Genomic DNA, 24,600 nt, shown 5'->3' with positions numbered 1-24,600 from the left:
GGGTTGTTTATTTAATTCTGCTTTTAATTATTTTGCTGAGTAGCTAATAGTGAAATACTATTTACGAATCTTTAGTTGAACTCGAAAGTGGGAACTTTAGATTGCATATAGAATTAAATAGGGCAAGTTCTTGAACCCGGGCCTCGGGGAACGGATTAGCAATTGGGATAGACATATACCCAATTGCCTTGCTTGGTTGAAATATAGGAATTGTAAATGCATTCTTGTTAATCTTAATTCCAAAGACACATAGGCATTGAGTTAACTTGAATAGGCGAGTAAGAACTCGACAGATTCTTATGAGTAACATTAACCCTGTCAATCAACAATCCAGGTAAATCAATTAGTCATTTTAAGCTAAGAACATAACACGATTTTTAACTAGCATGTGACCCTGGAATATCCTCTCCTACTGTTTGTTACTCAAAATTGTTATTTGTTTGGTTAATTGCTCTAGTTAGATTATTGCTTGGTAGTTTAGGTAGTAGAATAATTACATCTCTATTTTGTGAAAAACCTCTTGTACAAACAAATTAATTGAGTTTGAATTAGTCAACAGTTAATCATAAATCTTCGTGGGAACGATACTCTACTCACTACTCTATTACTTGACGATCACGTGCACTTGCGTGACTGTTTTTGGTTGCAACAAGTTTTTGGCGGCGTTGCCGGGGACTTAGAAATTAGCTACTTGACTGAGTTGAGCTTTTATTATTTATTTATTTAAGTTTTAATTTTCAGTTCACTTTGTTTGTGCCAATACAGGTTTTCTTTTCTTGAATGCGAAGAAGTAGAAGCGCAAACAATCTCCTTCCTCTTGATCCCGAAATTGAACGAACACTTCACAGATTGAGGAGGGAGGTGGATGCTAGAACTAGAATTGAAAGAGAGTTGGACATCGTAGTTCAACCACAGCCAATTGAGATGGCAGGTAATGAGGAACGCGCGGCGATCGAAGCCGCAAGGCCCAGTCTGGTTCATATGACTCAGGCTATTGTGAAGCCTGATATCACTGGGCACTTTGAGCTAAAATAATACATGGTGCAGCTGATCCAATCCACAAGGCTGTTTGTGGGCTTACCTCATGAAGACCCGCAAAGGCACATTCAGAATTTCTTGGAAATTACGGACACTTACAATTATCTGAACTTTTCCAAGGACTATGTCATACTAACACTTTTCCCCTTTTCACTGATCGGGGAAGCTAAGGAGTGGTTGAATAAGGATCCAGCGAATTCAATCCACACTTGGGATGATCTGGCAAGGGAATTCTTAATCAAGTTTTTGTCCCCACTAAGAAAACAAAGATATTAAGGAGTCAAATTCTTGGGTTTGAACAACGAGCTGGGGAGACACTTCGTCAAGCATGGGAAAGGTACAAGAAGATGCTTAGAGACTGTCCTCATCATTGCCAGACGGACGAGGTATTGGGTCACACTTTTGTAGATGGGTTAGATGATGCTTCAAAGATGAATCTTAATTCAGCCTGTGGGGGTAGTTGCATGGCCAGACCGTACAGTGAAATCCAAATCTTGCTAAATAACTTCACTGCTAATGATAATAACTGGCAAGGTGATGGTGATTCACGAAAGGCAGTTAAGCAAAAATTAGCTGGGTTACTTGAGCTCGACGAAGTGTCAGCCATGAGAGCCGATATTGCAAAGCTGGCCAATCAGATGACTAGGATGACAATGCAGCAGCCACAGACAATGCAGCATGTACATCAAATGACTATTTACTGCGAACTCTGTGGCGATAGTCATATGAGTGATATGTGCCCCACAAATCCAGAATCCATCTATTATGTGGGGCAACAACACAGAGGTCCACCAAATCAGCATGCACAATACGAGAATTCTTACAATCCAAATTGGAGGAATCATCCCAACTTCTCATGGGGTGGAAATCAGCAGAATCAGAATCAGCATAGACCCCAAGGAAGTTTCAATCAGCCTCAGAGACCACCCCAACAAATGGAAGAAAGTACCAATGATTTGCTAAAGAAGTTGTTGATTGACAATCAGCAACTCATGACCGACTTCAGAAATCTTGAGAGGCAAATGGGGCAGTTAGCAACAAATCAAAATACTAGACCTGCAGGCGCTCTCCCCAGTGATACAGAAAAGAACCCTCAAGTGAATGCAATTACACTTAGAAACGGGGGGGAGCTAGAGGAAGTGCCAAAGAAAAAGAAAGACAAGCCCATACCTGAGGGAGAGTTGATCCCTAAAGTGACTCACGAGCTAAAGAATGCTGCTGAAATTCCAGAGCCAGTGGAGGCCCCAAGGCCACCACCACCTTTCCCCTAGAGATTGCAGAAAAACAATGATGATCCCATGTTCACAAAATTTCTCTCTATGTTGAGCCAGGTTCAATTGAATATCCCACTTGTTAATGTGCTTCGTGAAATTCCAAAGTATGCTAAGTACATAAAAGATATAGTGGCTCACAAGAGAAGATTAACTGAATTTGAGACAGTGGCACTTACTGAGGAGTGCACTTCAAGGGTCCAAAATAAGCTCCCTCAAAAGCTTAAGGATCCTGGTAGCTTCAAGATTCCTGTGCGCATTGGTAATATTGATGTAGGTCATGCTCTTTGCAATTTGGGGGCGAGCATAAATCTGATGCCCCTGTCTTTGTTCAAACAATTGGGCCTGGGAGCTCCAAGGCCTACTACTGTGATGTTGCAGCTGGCTGATAGATCGATAGCACACCCTGAAGGGGTGATTGAAGATGTGTTGCTGCAGATTGGGAAATTCATCTTCCATGCTGATTTCATTATCCTCGATTATGAGGCTGATGAACTGGTTCCAATCATATTGGGGCGACCTCTCTTAGCTATTGGTGATGTAATTATCAAAGTGAGAGAGGGAAAGATGATTTTGAGGGTAGATGACGAGGAAGTAGTTTTTAATGTCTACAAAGCAATCCAACTTCCTCGCCACTATGAGGAGCTCTCAATGATATCTGTTGTTGAAGCTGATAAGCAGATTCATTATCCGAGTGTATATCTAGATGATTCTCTAGAGAAAGCACTTATGTTGCTTGATAGCCTGAGGGCTGATGAGGAGGTTGAGGAGATGATGCACATCTTAGATACATCTTGTGCGTACATGCAAGGGATACACCCCTTTGAGCCTTTGAATAGGCCAGGGGGACCTCCTCCAAATCCGTCAATTGAGGAAGCCCCAAAATTGGAGCTTAAACCTCTTCCACCTCACCTGCAATATGCTTATTTGGGTGACTCTGACACTTTACCCGTTATTGTTTCTTCTGACTTATCTAAATTGTAGGAAGAAAAGCTGTTGAGAGTGCTACATGAGCACACGCGAGCACTTGGGTGGACGATGTCTGACATTAAGGGCATTAGCCCAACCTTTTGCATGCACAAAATCCTCATGGAGGACGGACATAAGCCCAGTGTAGAGCAACAATGCCGACTCAATCCAAACATGAAAGAGGTGGTAAGAAAAGAAGTGATTAAGTGGCTTGATGCAGGTATTGTATTTCCTATCTCAGACAGCAAATGGGTAAGCCCAGTTCAATGTGTACCCAAGAAAGGGGGATGACTGTAGTAGTTAATGAGAATAATGATTTAATCCCTACAAGAACTGTCACCGGGTGGAGAATTTGCATTGATTATAGAAAATTGAACAATGCCACCCGGAAGGACCACTTTCCCCTCCCCTTTATTGACCAAATGCTTGATAGATTAGTTGGTTAGGAGTACTACTGCTTCTTAGATGGTTACTCGGGGTATAATCAGATTGCTATAGCCCCAGAGGACCAAGAGAAGACCACATTTACGTGTCCTTATGGCACATATGCGTTCAAGATAATGCCCTTCGGTCTTTGTAATTGTCATACCTCCCTTTTTTTACTACACCACTGGAAGAGGGTATAAAGGAGTTTTTCCAATTAAAGGACAATCGAAACGGGATTTATTTATTTAAAGATTCAGAGTCGCCACTTGGGAGATTTATGGTGTCCCAAGTCACCGGTTCCAATCCCGAATCGAGGAAAAGATTGACTCTATTTAACAGTCCGCGAACCAGAAATTCGAGTAAGGAAATCTGTAACCTGGGAGAAAGTGTTAGGCATTCCTAAGTTCCGTGGTTCTAGCACGGTCGCTCAACGGTCAAAAAGAAAATTAGCATAGGCATTCTAATTTTCCGCTCTTTCCTTTTCTTTACTCTCTTGTTTTTCCTCTTATTTTCTTTCCCTTTTTTTCTCTTTCTCTTTCTTTCTTTTCTTTCTTTTGGTTATGGTCGAATCCTATGGAGATTGCCTACATATCATGACCCCGCATGAATCAGACCGAGCGTAGTTCTGGGAGATAAGTGTGAAAGTAAAATAAAACATTTTTTTTGGTATTTTTAGTTTTATAAACATAGATGTCGCGAATACAGAGGCTCAATACTTAACAAATTTCAAAAGACAAGCAGACTCTGATGCAAAGACAAAATACCAACTCCGAAATTAAGCTGTCATACTCCAAAGAAATACAGACTCAAAACAGAAAGAAAATACAAACCCAACATGACTTATAGACTCTGACAGAAAAGGAAATACAGACTCAACGGAAAATCATGAGTACATCAATGCTCCTGGTGCCCGCGGGACATCGTTCGGTCTCGCCATGGGCCTATGTGCAAGCTCCCTTTGAAGTCGATCCAAGTCGTTCATTATCTGTTTAACAAATGTCATTATTGTTGCAAAGAAGGTAGTGCGAGTCATATCCTCACAAATCTGGCACTTCAAAATGATGTAGTCGGCAATGCTTCTAATTCTCTCTCTTATGGCACCCTTTTCCTGTAACAGACGCCCAATCTGCTGGGCCTGGCCTCCAAAGTTTGCGCACCAACATAATTTTATTCCTGAAGCTGTTGCAAATCTATTTCTAACTGCGCCAGTGTCGTATAACAATGTTCCCTTTCAACTTTGAAGTATTTTGCCTGCTTGATCATTTTGTTTTCCGTGGCGATGACCTTTTTCTTTAACCCTGCGACCTCATCGTCGTACCTTTCTCTCAACTACTTAACCAGGCGTACCCGTTCGTCTGCGTTTTTAGCCAATTGTTTTTGAGCCTTGGCTAGTTCACTTTCTGCTTTGTTCAAATCGAAACTATAGTCACTCACTTTCTGCCTTAGGTTAGCTATGAGTTTTTCATCCCTGTCGCTTCGGGCTGGATTTTCTGCCGCTACTTTCATCTTCTGAATTTGAGCTCGAAGGGCTTCATTTTCTTTGGCTAGCCTTTTCTTCTCCCCTTCATCCGCCGCAATCTGCAAGATACTCTCGAATTGAAGCTCCCTGATTTGTTTTTCCATTTTTCCTATTGTGGCCCTGTACTCATTCTCCTTAGCCACCCAAACCCACTGTTCTTGTGACGCTTCAACGAATTTCTGAACGTGAGGCTTTTTGGCTGGTTTTTCTGGTTCAGCCCTTGCTGTGTTCTTCTTTCTATACCAAGCAAGATAGGCGGGTGAGACTCGCCTCTAGATAAATCACGCACTCGAGTGTTTACTATCAAGTACTGGCATTCATTCCAAATAGAACGAACTGTCTCTTCATGAAATTGACCGTCAGAACTAACCTCGACCGCATGCGTACTAAATCTTTATCTGGATGCATCACCTGACACCTTCCCAAATGTCTCATCGCCCGGTAAGGAGCGTAAGGCTGAATACCTCGCAGACCCATCAGGAGGAAATAAGGACCAGTGGCGGGCATATACACAATTTCTTCAACAGGAAGCCAACCCAATGTCCACTCTATTTGCCCTGCAGTAATGGAGCGAAGGCAGTATACCCACTCTTCAAACCCCTCTGGCAGCTTAAACCCTGCAATTCTTGTGTCAAACTCTTCAATACAACTTTTCTCTATGGATCCATAACTCATATACTGAGGGCGATGGCACAGGTGCTCGATCATCCACATCTGTAATAGCAAATTGCACCCCTCGAAGAAATATGCCCCAGCTTTACAGGCTGTGAGAGCTCGGTATATCTCAGACACTATCATAGGGGCGAGAATGCTCTTAGCATTGGTTATCAGGACCTTGACGACTCCGGCCACCCGCAAATTGATATTCCCGTCTTTTCGGGGAAATATCACAAGGACTAAAAAAGCTACCATAAAGGCGAAACGCCTATGCTCATCCCATTTTGTTCGGTTTCCTTTGATACAAACCCCGCTAGGCATGTTGTTCTATTTTGGTTTCGTTTTATATAAGCTGGCAGTGTCCAGCTTGAGCTAGTGATTGAGTCGCGAGTTTGAAACCAGGGAAAGTTTTTAACTGCCATCTTGATTGAATGCATAAGTGTACATTGTCAAATTCTCGTTTATGAATCTGTGTCGATCTGTGAAGGAGATAGATAAGTTGGTTTAACTTTGATCGTTTGATAGTTCTGGTGTGGAATGATAACAAGCTGAATGTGATGAAGCTTGACGACATAGGCCTAAATGATTTTAAGTGTTTTGTTCATTTTGAGTTGTAAAATTTACATGTTGAACAGAATATTTTTTAGTTGCTGCATGACCTCCCAGATTTGTTGCTGCAGACCAGTTTTCTTCTTCTCTGGTTGTACTCTTCATTAAGTTGTCTCTTCCATCTGGTGATCGCTAAGGCACACACACCAGGAACTTGAGTTACAATGATGGAATGAAACAATTGGATTGTTTTCGATCCTAGTTACTGTCCAGACTTGTTTCTTCACCCCCCCCCCAATTTGAAGTCTCCTTTTAGGTATTGGCATATGACTTGCTTGAGGAGTCCTTCTGCTTTGTTTAACTAAGTTTTAAAATTCTTCTTTAGTGATTCTTGTCAGCTCTCATTTTTAAGTTTCTTGTATGTATTAGAATTTCCTTAAGTAGATACATGAAATGGTGGTACTACGGCGCAAATCCTTTAGCATAACGTTAGCTGAATCATTCGCTTTTGGGTGTCCTCTGTTTGTAATCAAGTTTAATATGTATCTTGGCATGCCCTTGTTTTGTCCAGGATTTATTCTTTGTCCCTGATTCATTGAGAAAATCCCTGGTCCATTTAGAAGATTACAATAGTTTCATTCTTATGTTTAAGTACGAAGTTGGTTAATGGATGCTACCATATCAATTCATTTTCTGGTAATCATTTTAAAATCGGAGAATCCACTGGTTTAGACCCGTGATTAAACTATCACAAATGCAGGTATTGTCCCTGTAAAGAGGTTGTGCTATAATTTCAAATTAGTTTTGAATATGCATATTCCGTAGTTTACTTAGCTAGATGCTATCTCTTTTAAAAGTAGAATTCAAGGCGTGCCATTTAGTGAAATTTCTATGGCCCTCGCGAAGTTGCAAACGCGTAGTTGCTTTAGGCGCGTTGTTTTAATAAATTACCTTCCTAAATTCGGGTGAGCATTTATGTGACCCAAATCCAAATCTAAACGATGTTGAAATATGTCAAAAACCGCGGGTGCATTTATGTGACGTGGTTTGAGACGCATTTTAATAACATTGCAAATTTTCCCTTAAAATTGAATAAAGTGGTTAAAACTAAAATTTGCACATAGGTTCAAAATTGTTTAAAATCAGATAATTAAGCCGGATATAACAGTTGAGCGACCGTGCTAGAACCACAGAACTCGGGAATGCCTAACACCTTCTCCCAGGTTAACAGAATTCCTTACTCGGATTTCTGGTTCGCGGACTGTTAAATAGAGTCAATCTTTTCCTCGATTCGGGATTGGAACCGGTGACTTGGTACACCATAAATCTCCTAAGTGGTGACTCTGAATCTTTAAATAAATAAATTCCGTTTCGATTGTCCTTAAATTGGAAAAACTCCTTTATACCCTCTTCTATGGGTATAGTAAAAAATGGAGGTGTGACAGCTCTGGCGACTCTGCTAGGGATCGAACCCAGAATCGCTGGTTCAGGGTTCAAGGATTCGAGCTTAGATGAATCGTTGTATTTGGCTTTATTTATTATCTGATTTTATTCACATGTTTGGGCCTAATGTGCTAAATGTTGCTTTTTATCGCTTTGATATTATCTGAACTGTATATATAAACTGCTACGAAACCCCTCTCTTCTCTCTCCTGAGGAGTGCACGCTAGTCGTGACTTCTTTTTGTTAGTGTCAAATCCCAAATAGAACGAGGCTCGGACAAGTTGCAAAGCCGGATGATCCTTTGGTTACCGGTACGCAGCCCCTCCTCGGCTCGAGTTGTCCGCTCGGGTAAGCCAGGTCTAGAACGAATAAACCCAGGGTTTTAAACCTAGTATAACAACACCTCATGCCGGATCCCTAGTAGGAACATTTGTTTGCATCATGTGCATATTTGACTTTGGAGATTCAACACAGGGGTTGGGTCTGTCTAGGACAGGTGCACCCGAAACAAAAGACCATCCTGATGCATCTTACTTGCTACTTGTGCATTTATTTGCTTTGGATTTGCATGCTAACCGGTTTTTTAAAAGGAGAGCATTTGGAAAGAAATGGCAGTACGAGCGCTAAAGAGAGTTAATCGCCTGTTTTGAAAAAAAAAACAATGTCTAAATCGTGTCGAAACTCTGTCGAATTTTTGAGAAATTAGTTTGTTTTATTTGCCAATGGAATGAAAAAAGAGTTTTGTTTTCAAAAAAAAATATAGTTTGCTTTATTTGCCCGAACTACGCCAGTTTGATTCTCACAGAGTGTGAGATACGTAGGCAACCCTCATCGGGTTCAACTTCCTTTTTGCAAAAACAATCCAAAAGAACAAAAAATTTACTTTTATTTGAAAATAGTTAGGGTGATGCCATTCTTATCAGAAATAGCCGAATGTCCTTAAAAGGGCGCCGGAAGGCTGTTTTTGCAAGAACAGCTGCCTGTGGTCATTTTCAAGGTTTTCACCGGTTAGCCAACACAGCTATAGATCACAGTAATGCACCAGCGACTTTTCAAAGGTGTATGATGGCCATTTTTACTGACATGGTTGAGAGGTTTGTGGAAGTGTTCATGGATGATTTTTCTGTGTTTGGATGTTCTTTTGATAACTACTTGATGAACCTTGATAAAGTACTTACTAGGTGTGAAGAAACTAACTTGGTGCTAAACTGGGAAAAGTGCCATTTCATGGTACGTGAAGGTATAGTTTTGGGGCACAAGGTATCCAAAGATGGTTTGTAGGTGGACAAGGCAAAGGTGGAAGCAATTGAAAAATTGCCCCCACCGATATCTGTCAAAGGCATTCGCAGTTTCTTGGGCCATGCAGGTTTTTATCGTCGTTTTATTAAAGATTTCTCAAAAATTTTCTCTCCCTTGTGCAGGTTGCTTGAGAAGGACGTCGCCTTCAAATTTGATGCTGCCTGTCTGAAGGCATTTGAGGAGCTGAAGGGAAGGTTGGTGACTGCACCAATCATAATTGCTCCGGATTGGGAGCAACTATTTGAGTTGATGTGCGATGCGAGTGACTTGGCTATTGGAGCTGTTTTGGGGCAAAAGAGAAATAAAATCTTCCACTCCATCTACTATGCGAGAAAAACTCTGAATCTAGCTCAGATGAACTACACAGTCACTGAAAAAGAGTTGCTTGCCGTGGTGTGGGCGTTTGACAAGTTCAGGTCATATCTAGTGGGGACCAAAGTCATCGTCTACACAGATCATTCAGCTATCAGATACCTATTTGAGAAGAAAAACGCCAAGCCGAGACTGACTCGGTAGGTCCTCCTCTTGCAAGAGTTCGACTTAGAGATCCGAGATCACAAAGGAATAGAGAATCAAGTGGCTGATCACTTGTCCAGATTAGAAAATCGGAACCATGTAGCTGAAGGGGGTGCAATCAAAGAAACATTCCCTGATGAGTAGTTATTGCCAATCACCTCAAGCACAGCCCCGTGGTATGTAGATTATGCGAACTTTATTGCAAGTGGGGTGACACCACCAGAATATACACCCGATAATAGAAGAAGGTTCCTGCATGATGTGAGGCTTTACATGTGGGATGAGTCATTCTTATATAGGCTCTATGCAGATCAGTTGGTGCGAAGATGTGTTCCTGAGGAAGAGATGAATGCCATATTTCATAGTTGTCACGCCTCGCCATACGGAGGTCATCATAGTGGAGACATGACCCCCCCAGAAAGTGCTACAATCAGGTTTCTATTGGCCAAAATTGTTTAGGGATGCACACGCCTTTGTTAAAATGTGTGACAGGTGCCAAAGAACTGGAACGATCACAAAGAAGCACGAAATGCCGCTGCAAAACATTCTGGTAGTGGAGCTTTTTGATGTTTGGGGAATTGACTTCATGGGACCGTTTCCGTACTCCAATGGTCATAGGTACATCTTGGTGGCAGTCAATTATGTGTCTAAGTGGGTGGAGGCCATTGCTCTTCCCACTAATTATGCAAAGGTGGTGGTAAGCTTTGTTAAGAAGCACATCTTCACACGTTTTGGAACTCCCAGAGTGTTGATCAGTGATGGAGGAATGCATTTCTACAACAAACTGTTGAATAATGTTCTTGCAAAGTACGGAGTCAAGCACAAAGTTTCCACTGCCTATCACCCCCAGACGAGCGGTCAAGTGGAAGTGTCAAACAGAGAGGTAAAGCGGATTCTTGAGAAAACAGTGAGTGCAAATAGAAAAGACTGGGCAGGGAAGTTAGACGACGCATTGTGGGCATATCGAACTGCATACAAAACTCCCATAGGTACTTCTCCGTATAAGTTAGTTTATGGGAAGGCATGTCACTTGCCCGTCGAACTTGAACACAAGGCCTATTGGGCAATTAAAAAGCTGAATATGGATGGGGACTTGGCTGGCGAGAAGAGGTTGCTGCAACTCAACAAGCTTGATGAGTTTCGTTTGCACGCATATGAAAATGCCAAATTGTATAAAGAGAAGACTAAGAGGTGGAATGACAAGCACATCCAACATCGAGAGTTTGATCCAGGGCAAGAAGTTCTTTTGTTCAATTCAAGGTTGAAGCTTTTCCCAAGAAAGCTTAAATCTCGTTGGTCAAGCCCTTTTGTTGTGGTAAGTGTGAAGCCTCATGGAGCTGTGGAGTTGCGGGAGATGAGTTCAACTGGTACTTTCTTGGTGAATGGTCAAAGGATAAAATATTACTGGGGTGGTCACTTTGCACGTCACAAGACCTCAGTGGATTTGACGGATGCTTGAGAACGTGTTGAGTCATGCCGCGACGTTAAATCAGGCGCTAGATGGGAGGCAACCCATTAAATTGTTGTAACCATCATGCCACGACGTTAAATAAGGTGCTGGTTGGGAGGCAACCCAACGATAGTAGTAGTGTTAATTTTGTGTTTTAGGAAGAGCTAACCAATGCAGGTGACAAAGGGCAGGTGCTAAGTCCATCAAACGGGGTAAGAACAGGTGAAAAGTTGAAGAAAAAAATCGCCCAAGTGCGCGCCCGCGCTACTGGACGCGCTACTGGGAACGCTAAACTGCAAAGTTTCTGCCTTAGCCGTGCACCTGATCGTGCTACTAGCGCGACCGCGCATCTGGGCGCGCTAGTAGCTCTTGGGTTCTGTATTGGATGTGCTAAATCTAGCGCACTCGCGCATCTGGGCGCGCTAGTTCCGGCGTTTTCAAGTGTATTTTTAGATTTTCGTTTTTTTATTATTTATTTTGTTTATTCTTTAGACTCAATTACCCCTTTCCCCCATCTAATAAATGCCCATAAACGCCCCCCGGTACCTGAACCCCCCATTCAACAAAAGAAAACCCCTCCCCCATTCCAACTCAAACACAAACAAAACCTTCCTCCAAACACTCCCAAATCCCAAACCCACCCGTCCCCCATCTCACGACCCCCCCCTCCCCCCGAGTTCACTAGCATCTTCCCCATTCTCCTTCACCACAAGTATGAGCCCTAGTTTTTTTTTCTCTCTCTATTTTTTCAGATTTTTTGGTTGTATTCTTATGCCTATGTTGTAGTAGTTGTACTTAGATTTTGTAGAGAAATTGGTGCAAGGTGTTGTAGTGTTGGTGGATGATAAGTGTGGGGTGGAATCCCACTTGATATGTGATGTTGGTGAGTGTAATTGGGTGATTCTTGTTCTAAAAGGTTTAAAAAGGGGTTGTGAAGGCCTAATGCCCACAAGGTGTTTGTGGAAAGGTCCCAACGATCGTGATTATATAGTTTGTGACCCCTGATGCGTGTGAAGTCTGAGTAACCGCATTAAGTCACAAAATTTCTGTTGGGCTGTGTTAATGTGTCTCCGTTTTGCAGGCCTCATAACTCCATCTAGAAAACGATGCGCCACAGGGGCCTCATCGAGTAGCCAGGCTGGTTCATCTAGGTCACGAAGGGCTGCACCTGCACGCTCCTTTGATAGTTCCAAATTTGTTTCGGCCAATGCTCAGGCCTGCTTTGCGGAAAAGGCTCGTAAAAAGCCAATTCCGGAGAGAGGTATTCACGTCAGACAGCTCCAGAGACACTACCCTCACATGTACAAGGATTTGGTGAGGCAGGGGTTGCACACATTCATCAATGAGCCCGGTGAGGGCAATGCAATGGTTGTGCGGGAATTTTATGCGAATGTGGCGGAGCATGATAATGGAGTAGTCACGGTGCGCCGAAGGGAAGTGAATGCTTCTGTTGAGGCGATACGGACGACCTACCAGCTGCCTCCACCTCCGGTTGGTTATGATGACTTCTATGAATATGGCCGCAACCCAACGAACGAAAAAATGGGCGCGATTCTTTGAGACAATTTATGCACCCAGGAAAGAAGTGGTCTGGATGGACATTGGGGAGAAGTTTCACTCCTCAGCACTTACCTTTGAAGGGAAGTGCTGGTTGTACCTCATAAACAACCGCTTGATTCTATCTCATAATACTACAGAGGTCAATGGGCCCGCGCTGCGTTGATTTGGTGCTTTGTAAATGGTCACGACTTCGACGTGGCCAAAGTGATGCATGAAGAGATATTCGTCCGCATCCAAGTCAAAATCTAGCCGTGGATGGGTTGGTGAAAAGGGAAGGCCAATTCTGTGCTGAAAGGTGACCATGGGCAAGGAGCCGGGAGTAGTAGAGGAGGAGGCGAGAGGTGGCCGGTCTGCGAGTAGTAGCTCTGATGATTCTCATGACGGAGAGGATGTTTAGGAGAACATGGGGACAGCACCGCAGGCTTAGGAGCAAAATGTGGCAGTAGCAGGACCATCTGGGATGACAACATCTTCAGGAGTTGCCCGGGTGTCCCGTTTTACTTCGATGGAGGCGGAGATGGCTGGTTTGCAAACCTCCATGACTAATTTGGGCACTCGAGTAGACACGGTAGCTGACCGACAAGTGATGTCGGAAAAGAAATTCATGGGCTGGCTGCGAGCTCTGGGTCACGCATGCCACGTCAACCCAGATACCGTCTCCGACCAGGAGTGAGCCTTCAGGGAAGTTCCTTTTCCTCACTGCTCTTTCAAATTTTAAGCCATGGGGACATGTTTTCATTTTTAAGTGTGGGGTGGGGATTCCTTCATTATATGTATGTGATTGTATCAATTGACTGTTGGTTTTGTTTTGTTTCATTTTGCTTGGATAAAGCTTTTAAGTAGGAATCATTAGTTTAAAATAGATATATGGCTCGTTCCGATGATGGATCCCTGTCGACGGGGTTCTTGAGGGACTGAGTCGAGAGATTTAAAAAAAAAGACGTAGACTCCTCCTGATGACGGATCCTGTAGACAATTTTCTTGAGGGAAGTTAGTCTAGAGAAAACACCAAAAAGATTTTTTTATTTTTTTCTTAGATAGTGTAGTAACTCCCTCTTGGTTTTTCTTTAGACCACGATTCTTTCCCAAGGGTTTAACTTGAACCGGGTATAGGTAGTTTTCTTTTTATTTTCTAGAGTAGGTTAATGGGCTACGAGCTAGAGAATCAAAAGAGAACCCATAGCGTTGACACACCTGAACACAATAGACCCTAGAGTCTAACGCTTAGTCTTATTTGTTGAATCTCACTAAAGTGCCTTAATTTGTATGTTTGTTGCTGAATTGAATGCTCGTAACGGAGCGTCTTGATGAGCTGATCTGGAATGAGTCTTATGCCATGTGTGGTGAGGTTTTTGTGTAGTCCATGTATTGTACTTGTGTCTAGAACTTGCCCGATATGTGAGTTGAAGCGAAATTTTAGGTGATGCTCGATTTGAAAAATGATTTTAGGTTTTCTTTGATGTTTTTGCTTAATTGCTTTTCACAAATAAAATTTGTCCCAAATTAACCCTTTTGAGCCTATGGACTTTTGTTTGGCACCCGCATTACGAGCCTATACCCTTTTTGTTCTTCATTGACATTGTTTTGATCCTTTTACCTCTTAAAGCACTTTAATTGTGAGATGAGCGCTAAAAGAAGTAAGACGGAACTAAGTGTGGGGTGGCTTTTGAGTGGAACCAATAAAAGAAAGAAAGGTGCACTTGTTTTGTAAACTAATACACTACTAGCGAAAACTGAGTGAAAAGAAAAAATAAACTGAAAAAAAAAGAGAGAGGAATACATTGTGTCTTGTTCCAGGTAGTGGGTATGAATTAATATAGTGCTTAAAGAAGAAGGGAGTATTTGTAGGGTGACATTGTTTATGGAAGTGAAGTGGGTTGAAGAAATTGCGCTAAAGTTGCTCATGTTATGTGTTAAAGTGCTTAGGAGGGTTAGTCCATATTCCGAAATATATCCTACCCGTCCCTTAGCCCACATTACAACCAGAAAAATGTCCGAATTTATTTTGGGTCGAGCAAGCCTACATTAGTAAAGATTTACATTAAGGGCAAGCTTATGGTACCAATTGCATGCATGTGACTTCTTTTGTGAGGGTGAGTGATTTCTTTGATATATGTGAGCATATGATACGAATGTGTGGATTGAATTCAATTTTCGTTGATGTGATTGTGAGGGCATATGATTCGTGACGGAAAAGCAAGTCTTGACTTCTATGTAGAGTACGTTGAGGAAGTATGAATATTGCATGGAACTTGAAGAGTCGACTTTTGAGGCTAGGATTGTTCACTGCTAGGCGTAATATATGTAAATTGTTCTGGGTGTAGGGCGTTAGGGGAAATGGTTGAGTGAAGGAACCTTTAGAATGTATAGTTTGATTGCTCGAGGACTAGTAATGAAGTAAGTGTGGGGTGTTGATAATATGTTAAATCTAGGTAATTTGGCGATTGTTTATGCTCCCACTTGATTATATTTGTCACACCTCCTTTTTCCGCGCCTGAGGGGGCGCAGGGGAGTTTTATCCAATTAAAGGACAATCGAAACGGGATTCGTTTAATTATTTCAGAGTCGCCACTTGGGAGATTTAGGGTGTCCCAAGTCACCAATTTTAATCCCGAATCGAGGAAAATAATGACTCTATATTATAGTCTGCGTACCAGAAATCCGGATAAGGAATTCTGTTAACCCGGGAGAAGGTGTTAGGCATTCCCGAGTTCCGTGGTTCTAGCACGGTCGCTCAACTGTTATATTCGGCTTATTTATCTGATTTTTAATACAATATGAACTTATGTGCAAATTTATCTTTTAACCGCTTTACTATTATTTTTTTTAGGAATGTGAACATCGCTTAAAATATATCTTTGGACTGTGTCACATGAAATGCACCCACAATCCGAAACATATTTTATTTGATGTTTTAGGATTTGGATTTGGGTCGCATGAAATGCACACCCAAGTTTAAGAAAGTAAATTATTAAACACGCGCCTAAAGAGACTATCGCGTTATTATTTTGCGGAGGCCGTGAAGTTCGCTAAACGACCCTCCTGAATTCTAAGTAATTTTAAACAAAGTATTTACCGAGGGCCCCGCAATTTGTGTTTTTATTCGGCGAGGCTCGTCTCATCCTTATTTTTTAAAAGGAATTTGCAACGTCATGGAAATGCATCTCATACCACGTCACAGTCAATGTACCCGTGATTAGAGACACATTTCGATTTCGTTGAGATTTGGATTTGGGTCACATAAATGTGCACCCGAGTTTAGGGAGATAACATTATTAAAGGCGCGCCTAAAGCAACTAGCGCATTATTATTTTGGGGCAGGGCCGTGAAATTTACTAAACGGCCCGTCCCGGAATCTAAGTATTTAATACATATATTTTGCGAGGGCTCCGCAATTTGTACATTTTTATTTAGCGAAGCTCGTCTCTTTTTTTTTTTATTATTATTTATTATTATTATTTATTTTTTATTTTTTATATTTTTAAAGGGATGCCATTTTTACGCCTTTAACCATACTAAACCTTACAGCCTCTTTACAAATACAATCTCATAACTTGTCAAGATTTAACAAAAGAAGTTAAGCGAATGAGTGTTTCGGGCGTAGCAACAACAGGTACTAATACTAATTTTGTCCAAATAAACTAAGACAATAATAACATAACACATTGAACGAAAATGCATACGGTGAAACATAAGCAGAAAATTATCATATCAATTGATATATTGCAACTTCAAACATTGAACGTAAAATTTCATTAATCCAATACATCGAGGTTTACTAACCTTTGCACCTCGACAAACTCAGAGCAACAAACACGATTCCGACGGAACTTAAACCGGACCTTTCTGAACGAAGAACAACGACGGAACCTCGGACAGCGCCTCGACGTACCGGACCTCGACTCAACCTTTGGACCTTGGACTGGAACTCGACCTCAACACAAGGTCAAGCAGCTCACCTCCATGAACTCCGGCTCAACTAGTGGCGTGAAGTTGACGGACTGTTTAGTCGACGATTGTGGGGGTCGACGGGCAGTGTTTAATAGTGACGAGGTGATGGTTGTCGACTGGACAATGACGAGGGCGTTAGTTGCGACAGTAGGGTGGGTTGTTTGAACAGTGGTTAATGGCTGGAGCCCGGACGTGAGAGAGTGGAGGTTATGGCGTTGTGGGGTGTTCGTCACTGGTGGTGGCCTCAAGGTGGGTTTGGACGTGGTGGTTCCGGCGTCGTTGGGTCGTGACTTGTTTTTGACGAGTGAAGCAGCGCGGGTTATGGGGTTTCTGGGAAGGTGAGGATGGTGGTCTGTCGGTGATGGTGGAGCTGGAGGAGGGGCTGTTTTGTCGTTGATGGAGGTACGTGGAGGTGCGACTGGTTGTTTGGAGGTTGACGACGGTGGTGATGGGGCTGGTGGTTATGGCGGAGACGGGGTTCGACTGGAGTTTTTGGACGTGGGGGGTGGTCCGGCAATGGAGTTTTCCGGTTAGTAGGGTTTTGCTCTTTCTTCTTCTTTTGAAGAAGAAGGAGGAACAGTGGTCGAAGGCCTTGTTTGGTGCTGCTGGAGGGTCGTTCGGGTGGTTTAACGGAGGGGTCGTGACGGGGAGTGTGAGCGTGGGGAGGGAGGTCCGGTGGTCGAAGCCCTTTGGTTTCTGCTTCTTCTTCTCTTTTAAGAAGGAAGAAGAACAGTCCTGCTTCAATTTTTTCCAAAAGTCCCTTTTTAAAATTCCCCCCGTCCCTTTTTGTTCGTTTCGTGTTTTGTAATGCTTTGCCCATGAAAATGAGCCCCACGCGTGGTGGGGTTCGAGGCATATGTCCCCCACGCGTGGTGGGGTTCCCCACGTGTCCTGGACACGGTTTATTATGGGCTCGGTCCGAAAATTAGGCCTAAAACCGGGTAGTTTGAACCCGAATATTATTCTTTTGCCCGGACCCGAAAAATAGGAACACGTTGCTTAACTAGTCCTATGTAAGCAAAATAACTACCGAAAATAAGACTAGTATTCAAACAAAACTATATCTTTTTTTAAATATTTTTTCAAGATTTAAAATAGCTACAAAATATTAATAAAACTATTTTTGTAATTTTCGTTTTTTTTAAATATTAAGATAAAATATGAAGCAATATTTTTTTGTATTTTTCAAAGTTAAAATGACCATAGAATATTAATAAAACTATATTTTTTGTAATTTTAGTTTTTTAATAAAGACAAAAATATAAAGTAATATTTTTTTTGTATTTTTCCAAAATTAAAACGACTACAAAACATTAATAGAATTATATTTTTTTGTAATTTTCGAATTTATATAAAGTACCAAAATAAAGTACAATTTTTGTATTTTTCAAGTTTATGAGAAATACATAAACCTAAAATTTATATATATATTTTTTGAAATTTTCTTTTTGCAACGAAATAAAGTAAAAATAGTTAAAATAGCTATACTAGACCCAATTTCACATATTCACGCTAAAAATGTGAAAATTCTCGGGGAGGGTCAAAAATCACGTGCTTACAGCTGCCCCTCTTTGACTGGAAACACGAAGAGTTTTCCGACAAAGAACGACTAGACGTGTTTTTGACCCGACCATTACTTGGACGGACTACACTTAAGGAAAGGGAGGGAATGTGACCGAGCCCTGGTATCTGAGCTGCCTACATATCCTTGGTTATACAGGAATCAGGCCACGTGTAGTTCGGGATGAGAGAGATAGTGAAGTGTACCGAGGTGAAGAGCCGATCGAGGTGCCGTTCCGTTGAGGTTCCGGTCCGCGGTCCTGTCATTACAACAAAAATGAAAACTGAAAAAGACTAACTAAGTCTATCAGCTACTAGTTACAAGGTTTCCTATCTCTTAAGTCTTCTGAAACTTGGTCTTGAGTCTTGAATGGTGCTTCATACAGACTTTGGATTTGAATCTTGATACTTGCTAGTTGTAGGCGCTAGTTCTTGAACAGACCACATTTGTTCTCCACTTCCGTATTTTTCTCCCTTTTTGTTTTTCTTCTTTTTCTTCTCTTTTTTTTTTGTTTTTGTTTTTGTGACTAGCTTTTGTTGACCCTCTCAGACTGTTGACTCGCATTCTTGGGGCGAGCTTCTTGTTGCTTCTATCTTGGATTGAGTGCTGGGGACTTCTATCGTAGCCTTCTGCCTTCCAATGGGTTGCGGCTTGACTTTGAACGATGTTTCCGCTGTTCTACAGGCGGACCCCTAACTTCTTCAATCTTCGGCGTACAACAACCTCCGCTCTATAGGCAGGCTCCTGACAACCAAAACAAACAACACAAATGAAATTTCCTAACCCAGTTTGCACTGGGAAAGTTTGTGAGTCATTAGCAAAATTGTAACTCATTGATACTACTGATGCAGTGCTGAGAGTGAACTAAACACTAGACTAGGATGTATTCCCTTGTTATACAGGTGGGCGCCTAATTTCAATGCTTGAAATGTAAGGACTGAAATGTATTCCTCTGTTCTATGGGCGGGCTCCCAATTTCAACACTTGAAAAGTAAAGACTGAAATGTATGTCTCTGTTATCTGGGCGGGTTCCCAATTTCAACACTTGAAATAAAAACTGGAATGTATTCCTCTCGTTATACAGGTGGGCGCCTGGGTTTAGGAAAATGACTCTTTTTTTCTTTTTCTTTTTTTTTCTTTTTTTTTTCAAAAATGTTTTTTTTTAGCATCTTAGGAGAAAGATTCATCGGACTAAGATTTTGACCCTAGGAGAAGGTTCGTCAGATTAGGTCTCTATCTTAGGAGAAAAATTCATCGGACTAAGATTTTGATCCTAGGAGAAGGTTCATCAGACTAGGTCATGTTTGTTTTTGGTATCTCAGGAGAAAGATTCATCAGACTGAGATTTTGATCCTAGGAGAAGGTTCGTCAGACTAGGTCTCTATCTTAGGAGAAATTCATCGGACTAAGATTTTGATCCTAGGAGAAGGTTCATCAGACTAGGTCATTTTTGTTTTTTGGTTATCTTAGGAGAAAGATTCATCAGACTAAGATTTTTTTGTTTTTTGGTTATCTTAGGAGAAAGATTCATCAGACTAAGATTTTGATCCTAGGAGAAGGTTCGTCAGACTAGGTCTCTATCTTAGGAGAAAAATTCGTCAGACTAAGATTTTGATCCTAGGAGAAGGTTCATCAGACTAGGTTTTTTTCTTTTTGGTATCTCAGGAGAAAGATTCATCAGACTGAGATTTTGATCCTAGGAGAAGGTTCGTCAGACTAGGTCTCTATCTTAGGAGAAAAATTCATCGGACTAAGATTTTGATCCTAGGAGAAGGTTCATCAGACTAGGTCATTTTTGTTTTTGGTATCTCAGGAGAAAGATTCATCAGACTGAGATTTTGATCCTAGGAGAAGGTTCGTCAGACTAGGTCTCTATCTTAGGAGAAAAATTCATCGGACTAAGATTTTGATCCTAGGAGAAGGTTCATCAGACTAGGTTTTTTTTTGGTATCTCAGGAGAAAGATTCATCAGACTGAGATTTTGATCCTAGGAGAAGGTTCGTCAGACTAGGTCTCTATCTTAGGAGAAAAATTCATCGGACTAAGATTTTGATCCTAGGAGAAGGTTCATCAGACTAGGGTTTTTTTCTTTCTTTTTTTTCAAAACAACTTAGGAGGGAATGCATCTCCTATGGGCAAAACATAACTTTGAGGAAGTGCGTCTCCTATTGGGGATAACTGTTCTTAGGAAGTGCGTCTCCTACTGGGTGAAACTATTCTTAGGAAGTGCGTCTCCTACTGGGTGAAACTATTCTTAGGAAGTGCGTCTCCTATTGGTACAATGGATCTAGGAAGTGCGTCTCCTATTGGTAAAACTTAACTTTTTTTTTTTTAGGAAGTGCGTCTCCTTAGGAAGTGCGTCTCCTATTGGTGAAATTATTCTTAGGAAGTGCGTCTCCTATTGGTACAATGGATTTAGGAAGTGCGTCTCCTATTGGTGAAACTGAACTTTAGGATGTGCGTCTCCTATTGGGGAAACTTAATTTAGGATGTGCGTCTCCTATTGATGAAACTATTCTTAGGAAGTGCGTCTCATACTGTAAAAACTGAACTTAGGAAGTGCGTCTCCTATGGGTAGAACTGAAACAAACTTAGGAGGAAATGCATCTCCTATGGGTGAAACTAAAACCAACTTAGGAGGAAATGCATCTCCTATGGGTGAAACTAAAACCAACTTAGGAGGAAATGCATCTCCTATGGGTGAAACTAAAACCAACTTAGGAGGAAATGCATCTCCTATGGGTAAAGACGTGGAATGTATTCCCTTATTATACAGGTGGGCGCCTAATGGTAAAGACACAAAATGTATTCCCTTGTTATACAGGTGGGCGCCTAAAATATGAAATGCACAGACAAAAGTATTCCTCTCGTTATTCAGGTGGGCGCCTGATAAGAAATTTAAAGACTGAAATGTATTCCTCTCGTTATTCAGGTGGGCGCCTGGTGGTAAAGATATGAAACATGATATGCCCGCATTATACTGGTGGGTGACCTAGAACAGAAATGAAAAGACAGAAATGTATTCTCGCATTATACTGGTGGGTGACCTAGAACAAAATATGAAAAGACAGAAATGTATTCCTCTCGTTATTCAGGTGGGCGCCTGTTAAGAAATGTAAAGACTGAAACCAACATATCCTATTTGAGGGCGGATGAACCCAACATATCCTATTTGAGGGCGGATGAACCCGACAGATCCTATTTGAGGGCGGATGAACCCGACAGATCCTATTTGAGGGCGGATGAACCCGACAGATCCTATTTGAGGGCGGATGAACCCGACAGATCCTATTTGAGGGCGGATTAACCCGACATATCCTATTTGAGGGCGGATGAACCCGACATATCCTATTTGAGGGCGGATGAACCCGACATATCCTATTTGAGGGCATATTAACCCAACAGATCCTATTTGAGGGCGGATGAACCCGACATATCCTATTTGAGGGCGGATGAACCCAACATATCCTATTTGAGGGTGGATGAACCCAACAGATCCTATTTGAGGGCAGATGAACCCAACATATCCTATTTGAGGGCGGATGAACCCAACAGATCCTATTTGAGGGCGGATGAACCCGACAGATCCTATTTGAGGGCGGATTAACCCAACCTATCCTATTTGAGGGTGGATGAACCCAACATATCCTATTTGAGGGTGGATGAACCCGACAGATCCTATTTGAGGGTGGATGAACCCAACATATCCTATTTGAGGGCGGATTAACCCAACATATCCTATTTGAGGGCGGATGAACCCAACATATCCTATTTGAGGGTGGATGAACCCAACATATCCTATTTGAGGGCGGATGAACCCGACCGATCCTATTTGAGGGTGGATGAACCCGACAGGTCCTATTTGAGGGCGGATTAACCCAACATATCCTATTTGAGGGCGGATGAACCCAACATATCCTATTTGAGGGCGAATGAACCCGACATATCCTGTTTGAGGGCGGATGAACCCAACAGATCCTATTTGAGGGCGGATTAACCCAAAATATCTTTAAAACTTGAAAATGTCTTACCTTGAATACTTGCTGGGGATTGGGATGAATTTTCCCTCTTTTTTTCATTATTATCTTTTATTCTTCTCTTTTTTTTTATATTATTCATAGCTTCTTCCTCCCTTGAGAGTCATTTTGCCTTTCCCCGAAAGGAACCGCTGAGGATACCGACTTTCCAACCTTGTGTTGGACTCCTCGCAACTGCTAGGGATAATACTGTTGGGGAATTATTTACTTACCTGTTGGGGGTAAAATGTTATCAGCTGAGGGTACCTGACCTACAGAAAATATTCTGCCCCAGTTTGATAATATCCCTTGTGGCATGCAGTTCTGGCATCAATGCCATTTCCTTTACCTGTTTCAAATTAAACAAAATTGTTAGTTTAAAATATGGTGGTTGGTTGTGATACTCCTACTGGGATGGATTTCCCTTTTCTCCTTCCTTGCTCTGCGTTCAACAACTTGTTGGGGATGATATTATGTGCTGGGGATAATCCCTTCCTCCTGGGGGATATCCCTCTTCTTTTGTGGCATAGCTTGGAAACTGGCATTTCCCCGACCTTTTAGTCTAGTATGGATTTCGCCAAATCATGCTCACTTCTCTCCTTGCTCTGTTCATGGGCCTTGGACTTTGAGGTTTATAACCTTGGGTTTGACAAGGATATCTCTTTTGACGCTCGTCAATCATTTTGTCAATTCCCTTTGCTGGGGATATCTTTTTTGACACTGGCCTCGCGCTTGTTCCTCGCTGACTATACCATTTGGATATACTAGTCAGATCTCATTTTGGAAAGCTGATGGCATATTTTGAAGTCATTTTATACTTGTTCTGACCGGACAGACTCTATTGGGGAAAGTTTTTTATGAAAGGAGAAAAATAACAGAAACAAAATAAAAGACGAAGGAAACGATGACTCTTTTACAAAAGAAACTATAAATAAAAACCTATCAAACGCATATACCGATTCTAATGGCCATGACATGCGTATGTGGCCTATCCTCTACCGTCAATCATCTTTCAAGATCTTCAATTGGCGATTCCCCTTATGATTCCCAATCTTATTCGACTTGCAGTGCCCGAAGGGTTTTCACTATCAAGTCTCTCTCATTTTTGGCCTTTCTCTCAGCTTTCATCGCCTTATGGTGCCTGTGAAGGTTTTCACCGATAAGACTCTCTCATTTGTATCACTTTTCAGCTGGGAATTTGGAGTGTTGCCGGCATGACTCTTTTTGTTGGAGATTAGAGTCCTTTCTGTTGTGGAAACAGAATGTTATGTTCGCCGGTAAGAATCTTATTTGTCTGACTTGACATCTTTTGAAGACTGGTCAGAAGGTCTTTCTTTGGACCGTAATGTGGGTTTTGGATAGGGCTAGAAAGAAAGGGTATTAAAGGCTCAAAAATGCATTAATTTTGGGTTATTAATTACAACCTTCGGAATTAGATTTATTTACATCAAACGCAACTTTTTGCCCCAGTTTCTTGCTTGGGGATATTTTAATTGATTTTTTTTTTCATTTTTCAAAACTATGACCGAGCCGTGAAGCGCCTACGTATCCTCTTTGAGGAATCAGGTCAAACGTAGTTCCCAATTCCTCTTTTTCATTTGACTTTCCCCTTTTTATTTTGCTTTTTGTTATCCTTTTTCTTTTCTCTTTTTCTTTTCTCATTTTCTTTTGTCGTTTTTTTTCTTTCTCTCTTTTTCTTTTATTCTTCTTTTTCCATTTTGTTGTTTTCTTTTCTTTCTTTTCTCTTACCTGCCATGCTCGCGTATTTTATTCGTTGCTACTAATTCCGAACGAGGGGTATGAAAGAAAATAAATAAGGCTCAAAAGGGTAACGAAGGATAAAGTGTTTGGGTAGCAGAACAAAATGCCTTCGTCATTCCAGTCTTCAAAACATGCCAAGTGCAAACAACACAATTTAAATTTGTACTCTCTTTTGAGGGTGCTGGACTTGACAATTATATTCAACATTTGTTTGTTCATCTGTCACTTCTAAAGCACCGTTGGGCGACCCTCATGCCAATTTGGCGAATCTTGCTTTTAACGGTTTTTCTTTGTGTTTCACTTGCCCCAGTTCCATATGACTCGAGCTCTGAATAATCTCAACCGTCCTTATTTCCTTTAAATGGTCTGAATCGCCTTTCCAGGGTTTTATGATTAACTTTTAAGATTAGGCCCAAACTGGGTGCGCATGTCATGTCCCTAGAATCGGCATTGAGCGAAATGATAAAAGGACTAAACGAAAAGACGACTGGAACTAACAAAAGACCGGCTTTGTATTAGACTACCGGCGAAATGGTTTGAATAATAAAACAAACAAACAACCAGAATAAAATCCTAACACAAACTGGACAAAATTTAAACAAACTGCTATGACA

The 24,600-nt window shown here is 41.6% G+C and overlaps 2 protein-coding genes and 1 non-coding gene across 3 annotated transcripts; 2 read left to right on the top strand and 1 right to left on the bottom strand.

Moving 5' to 3' along the window:
* The first annotated feature begins 1,038 nt into the window (after positions 1–1,038).
* On the top strand, positions 1,039–2,309 carry LOC138885265 (uncharacterized). The gene is made up of 2 exons (XM_070166197.1): positions 1,039–1,260; positions 1,308–2,309. Exons 1-2 carry the CDS (start codon positions 1,039–1,041, stop codon positions 2,307–2,309), a joined length of 1,224 nt encoding a protein of 407 aa, XP_070022298.1.
* On the bottom strand, positions 1,308–1,414 carry LOC138886614 (small nucleolar RNA R71). The gene has a single exon (XR_011405664.1). It is a non-coding gene; the product is annotated as a small nucleolar RNA R71 (small nucleolar RNA).
* Positions 2,310–2,357: 48 nt separating the features above from the next.
* On the top strand, positions 2,358–3,293 carry LOC104212131 (uncharacterized). Its single transcript, XM_070166196.1, has one exon. It carries the CDS (start codon positions 2,358–2,360, stop codon positions 3,291–3,293), a length of 936 nt encoding a protein of 311 aa, XP_070022297.1.
* Positions 3,294–24,600: the final 21,307 nt, after the last annotated feature.

The sequence above is a fragment of the Nicotiana sylvestris genome, chromosome 2 (genome assembly GCF_000393655.2).
Source record: "Nicotiana sylvestris chromosome 2, ASM39365v2, whole genome shotgun sequence".
In the NCBI taxonomy this organism is placed as follows: Eukaryota; Viridiplantae; Streptophyta; class Magnoliopsida; order Solanales; family Solanaceae; genus Nicotiana; species Nicotiana sylvestris.
This window is presented reverse-complemented; position numbering and strand designations above follow the sequence as displayed.